The 6,009-nt window shown below is 37.2% G+C and overlaps 1 protein-coding gene across 1 annotated transcript; it reads left to right on the plus strand.

Moving 5' to 3' along the window:
* The first annotated feature begins 14 nt into the window (after window positions 1–14).
* slc31a2 (solute carrier family 31 member 2) lies at window positions 15–5,036 on the plus strand. Its single transcript, XM_056730867.1, is given in 6 exon segments — window positions 15–208; window positions 1,281–1,347; window positions 3,105–3,302; window positions 3,305–3,371; window positions 3,921–3,934; window positions 3,937–5,036. Coding segments are annotated over 6 exon segments (501 nt in total). The 5' UTR covers window positions 15–202; the 3' UTR covers window positions 4,086–5,036.
* Window positions 5,037–6,009: the final 973 nt, after the last annotated feature.

Consider the following 6,009-nt stretch of genomic DNA (forward strand, 5'->3'; position numbering starts at 1 on the left):
CTCGTGATGTAACTGCATTTTTTTGTTTAGGCTGGGAGCTTGTCAGCTGTTGGCATTTAAAGACAGACTAAAATGCGGTGGAGTTGTCTGCTGAGGTGCAGGTGGTAACAACCTTATGTTTATGCCATAAAGGATATTTTCTATTTCCGAGGAAACTAAATTTACCCGATCTTGTATTTAGAGTGCTGCGCGCGAGCTCACCATGAACGTAAGTTCCGCACATGCCTTCACTGTCAACTGCTGCGTATTTAAATTCACAAATGTAGTTTATGTGTTATTTTACCCTTGCAGTGTTGATCCACTTTAAACAATGCTTTGATTTACTTTAATTATATGTTAAAGCAATAGAGTAGACTTTTCACTGTAGAAATTCACTTTGCTTTTTAAAGTTTGACGTTAAACTTCTAAGATTATTTATTGGGGATTTGACTCTTGCATACACTCATGTTATCTAAGTTTTGAACTAAAATGATATATAATTCTTTAACTGCGAACTTTGGCTATTTCTGCTGTCCACCTGTGAGCACAATGCATGATTCATTCAAGAGGTTACACAGCTACTGGGAGATAACACTGAGAATTTCTTGATATGGCACAAAGGCATCAAAAGGCACTTGTCTCCAGTTGGCAAATGCATCACTATCTAGAGAACAGAGGATATGCTGTACAAGAGACGAAGTGTAGAGTTCTCTATTGGCAAATAGAAATAGTAGAATTCTTCAATGCTCTAGTCTGAATAGATTTGATGTAATTGCGAAATGTTCCTCGTGATGACAAGTCTGCTGATTTGCTCCCGCTTGTAGGAGAACTAGGAATGTTGCTAAACTAACATTGTCTACTTGGTTTTGTCTGTACCTCCTGCAGAACACGTATTACTTGTCATTTTCCCAAAGTTAATCTGCCTGCCTTCAAGGATCTGTTGCAAATAATGTGATTGTCATTGTCATATGGTTATGGCTCAGTTTTGTGTGCTAGCATGTGCAGATGTCATTAAAAAATATGCAAAGAAAAGAAATATGCATGGCTGTCATTGCCACCCTGATGAAATTTGCCTAAGAGAGCCGTGAAACTTGCACCACTTCAGCCAAAAGGGTAATATAAGCAAAAGCACTTATGTAATATTGTGTCATGTTGCTGTACGGAGAGAATGGTCTAATTGGGTCAAAGCGTGTCATTTGTGCGACACCGCATCTTCATAAGCAGGTGCATGAAATGTCAACGGAAATGGGTGGGTGATTACAAGTCTGCTCATTCAGTCCCTTGTTCTTTGATCTTAACAGATGCACTTTGAAGGATCCACTAGTGTCACTCTCTTGTTTGATTTCTGGGACGTTCATGGGCCTGCAGGTACGTGGGAATTACAAACAAGACCTGACACGATCACGGGACACAATATGCGCATACATCTATAGTTTGACGGTTTTATACAGAATGACAGTATAGAGAGTTGGACTGGTTGCCAGAAGGTTGCTGGTTCAATTCTCAGTGCCACCAGGAAATGACTGAAAGTGCCCTTGAGCAAGGCACCTTACCCCTGTTTGCTCCGCAGTGATAGCTGCCCACTGGACCCTAATTGTAAGTCGCTTTGGATAAAAGCGTCTGACAAATGAATAAATGGAAGTGTGTCCTGCAAACTCGCCAGTTGAGATACATGGGTTACATATTGTTGAAATATGCAAAGCAAATACACAATATAATAGCTTAAATGCAAGTTAGCTATTAAATATAAAAGGAACACTTAAAATCGCTGTACAGTGAGGTCAAAGTGGTTTATTATGTCAACAAGTGCATTCAAGAGACAGTACAGTTGAAAGAAGAAAATTCTTTAAGTGTTTATTCAATCATATTAGTTTGTTTTTCTGTGACACAAAATTGAATGTCAAAGGCTAAATGTCTCGAATCATAATTCACTTTGATTGTTTGGGAAAAAAGATGCAATGAAAGTGAATGTTGACCGAACTAGTACTTAATAGTTCACCCAAAAATGAAAATTCTCTCATCATTTACTCACCCTCCTGTCATTTCAAACCTGAATGACTTACTTTCATTCGCAGAACACAAAAGAGGATATTTTGAAGAATGTTGTTAACCGGCACCCATTCAGTTGCATTTGTTTTGTGTCCATTCAATTGAAGCGAATGGGGGCCGGTCCTGTTCGGTCACCAACTTTATTCGAAATATCTTTTGTGTTCTGCGGAAAACAGAAAATCTTACAGGTTTAAAAGGGCAAGCGGGTGAGTAAATGATGACAGAATTTTCTTTTCTGTGTGATTTATCCGAATCAGAAAGAGCTTTATTGCCAAGTGTGCTTCGACACACAAGGAATTTGTTTTGGTGACAGAAGCTTCCAGTGCACATACAGGTTAAAAAAGCTACAAGGCACAGGCAACAAAACGTAAAAAATAAATATGTGAGAGACGATACACATTTGACAGAAAGGACAATATTAGACAAAAGGACAATAGACAGTATATTGTATGTACAGATGTGCTATATAAAAATTATACTGTGTTATAGACAAGTTATGCAGGGGAATGTGGATAGCTGAATATTATATCAACAACATGTTAAATAAATAGGAGTATATAGTTGTGTTTTTATTGCACCGAAGAACATTTAACTGTGATGAGGGAAGAAACGTTTTCAATATCTGTCTGTTTTAACTATCCCTGTAAGGCTTCACAAGTACCTTCTTCCTATCTGGTAAAAGCAGTTATCATTACCTTAGATTTCAACAGACAATGTGAGCTAAATAGTCCAAATAAGCCAAATCAGTTCACACACCTTCATAGACAGTTCCCAGGTTCAGTAATTGAGTATTTAGCCCCCTCCCCCCCGAACCGACAGGTTTTGTTTCCTGTTAGTCTCTCATCCATTATAAGGACCAGTACATTGGACTTGTAATTACAGGTCCTTCTTAAAATTACAACACAACCATTGCTGATAGAAATGAAAGGGTTTGACTGACATTAGTTCGGTAGTTTACAAGATCCTTGACCATGTCATTAAGCAAAGCTTTATGGAAATCATTTACGAATCGTTCCTCTGTCAAACCAACAGGTTTATAAAATGAAGAGTTTTTCTGAAACTCTCTCTCTCTGTAGGGATGGTGTTGTCAGTGTTTGTGGTTCTGCTGCTCACTGTGTTCTATGAGCTTCTGAAAGTGTGGAAGATCACACTGGAAAAACCAAAACAATCTCACATCGCACATCCCTCCAATCCGGTGTCATTCACGCCTGATCATTCCTGCTTGGCTCCTGTCATGAGTTGTCAAGATGGAAATTCTGCTCTGGCCAGCAGTCCTCAGAGATCTCATTAGCTCCCACTGAGAATACGGTTGACATTGCTGGTTCCACAAGCACCGCTAAGAGGTAATGCCCTTAAGAAACATCTGTAAACAACTTTCCGGGAATAAGTGGGTTTAAAGTCATATAGACGGGTAGAAAAACAAACAAACAAACAATGAGATTATACAGTAAACCACACTTACATTTACATTTAGTCATTTAGCAGACGCTTTTATCCAGAACGACTTACAGAGACTATAAGCGATATGTCATACAGGAGCAATAATTCAATAGGTGCTAACACAAAGTTACTAGTTTCAACAAAACCATGACCAGTACCTCTTAGAGAGAGATTTTTTTTTAAACTTAAAGGGATGGTAAACTTAAAATTCTGTCATAATTTACACACCCTCTTGTCATTTCAAACTTGTATGACTTTCTTCTGCAGTACACTATAGAAGATATTTTGAAGAATGTCTGTAAACGGCACCCATTCACTTCTATTGCACTTTTATCCAGTGGGTGCCGGTTACCAACATTCTTCAAAATATCTACTTTTGTGTAAGTAAGCCAAAGTAAACTTCCCAAAAAAATCCTCACAGATGTAAATGTCCATGATTCTTCTATCCCCAGCTGGCTTTATCACAGCCTCAGACGGCCATACACATGCTGCAGGTGACACTAGGCTACATGCTGATGCTCTGCGTCATGTCCTACAACATTTGGATCTTCCTGGGGGTCATCCTGGGCTCCGTCTTGGGATACTTCCTGGCTTTTCCTCTTCTGAAACATGTCTGAGATGAACAGAAGATGGAATGGAGAAGGAGATGCAGCGGCCCTAAATCCTTGTGGTCTCCAGTTCAACAGTAATGGGAAACTGTTTTTAAAAACGTTGTCAAGCTTATGAACGTGATTATTATTAGTCTGTGTATCTCGTTCAGACAGGGATGATTTGTATTTTTACCATTTTTATGACGATATTTTAAAGATCATGCTTGAAATCTATTTTACCTGAGGTGAAATAAGGCAGCATTCTGCTATGTAAAGATGCGCTGATAGTGTTTAACAGTTAGGTGTTAGATTTTAAACATCATTGAGTGAGCAAGAACGTGTTAAACAACATGTGACTGTACATTTGGGTTTTTGAAATCTGCCATGACGATGATGTTATATTGACGGATCACATGATCTCCCATTTAAACAGTTCGTTTCAGCACTGGGCTAAATGGTGAAGGTCCCTACTGAGAGATGAAGCTCATTTCTGTTAAACTAAACAATGTTTAAATTATACTGTAAAATTTGCTTACATTTAGCTAGTGGTTCTCCAACATATGGAGTAATCACACCAGTTTCAAACCATGTGACCGTTTGTCATCTCCTTTCTGAATCAAGATCATTCTTGTGTTATAGTGGAAATTACAGCTGAACGGGGAACAAAAGTCATTGGTTGAAAAGGAGATAGTCATGTGGCCTTAGTTAATATTCTCCAACAACACAGACATGTTGGTGAGTGAATAACCGAAAGCAGGAATTGAAGCATGAAAGGGAGAATGTGAAAATTGTATTTAATTGTGTGAAGGCTGTATTACACATACAATCCTTGCCACTTTGATTTAACCCCACTATTAATAAAACAAGGCATTTTTTTGTCAGACATTGTTTTTGCATTTATGGCTTCTGGATTTACTCAGTGTTTTAGGTGAGATGTATTTTACGGCAAAATGTATTAAAATAGTATAATGTTTGTAATCATGGTCTCGGTATTATTGTGCAAACTCATTGCACTTTACAAGGAAAATGTACATGTTTTCATTTAACAGACTTTTTTAACAGTGACTTGCAAATAAAAGTGAGCACTGTATGTTTACAGAGTGCATGTACAAGTTGTGCATTTTGAAACAAGTTAAGCCGCATAGATATTTTAACAATAACAAATAGTTAAGTAAATACTATGAATAAAACATCAAGTTTAACAGGCAAATGTGCCATTGAGTTATCAAAATATTTAATTACAATCTCAGGGGGTCCTTTAAAGTCGCAGTGAAATAAAAAAATTCAATGCCTATTTTTTCAATTATTTGTTGTAAATAATTTAATGTGGGTCATTGTTTTTAAAAATCGTGTGCCCTCAAAATCTGTAGTAAAAATCTGAAAATGCGCCTTTCGTCCTGTAATGACTATCCATCTTAGATGATGTGCGTTAGACAGCTTGGGCGGAGCCGTTTACTCCTCTAATTTGAAGCTGTTTTTATACATCCAATCAAATCGCAGAGAAAGATGAGTCTGGGACAGTTTTTTTTTCATAAAAAATTCAATTTTACTCGAAAATGCATCAAAATACAGAAGTAAAAATGATCGCAACTTCCGTTTCACAGTGATTTGATTTGTTTAAAGGGACCAATTCTTGGTTAAATTAGGATATTTTAGTGGTTTTAAAAAAAATACTTTACAAAAAAACATTACTGGTGGGCATCTTTAGACAAAACAATCAATCAATCACAAGATATATTTTAAGATATGTCATTGCAAGTGGTTTTCGATTAAGACAACTCGACCGTTTAAGTTAGACTGGGACTAGTTTTAAGCCCTCTTCGAAAACCCCTTGAAAACTCCTGAGCTAACAAAACACACAGATGTTTGTAAGAATCTAGTCTTTTTTTATATTAACATATGTGTTTAGGCTATTGCGTTTTAGGCATTTTAATGTTTGAATAGATTTATA

The sequence above is a fragment of the Triplophysa dalaica genome, chromosome 19, assembly GCF_015846415.1.
Source record: "Triplophysa dalaica isolate WHDGS20190420 chromosome 19, ASM1584641v1, whole genome shotgun sequence".
NCBI classification, from domain to species: domain Eukaryota; kingdom Metazoa; phylum Chordata; class Actinopteri; order Cypriniformes; family Nemacheilidae; genus Triplophysa; species Triplophysa dalaica.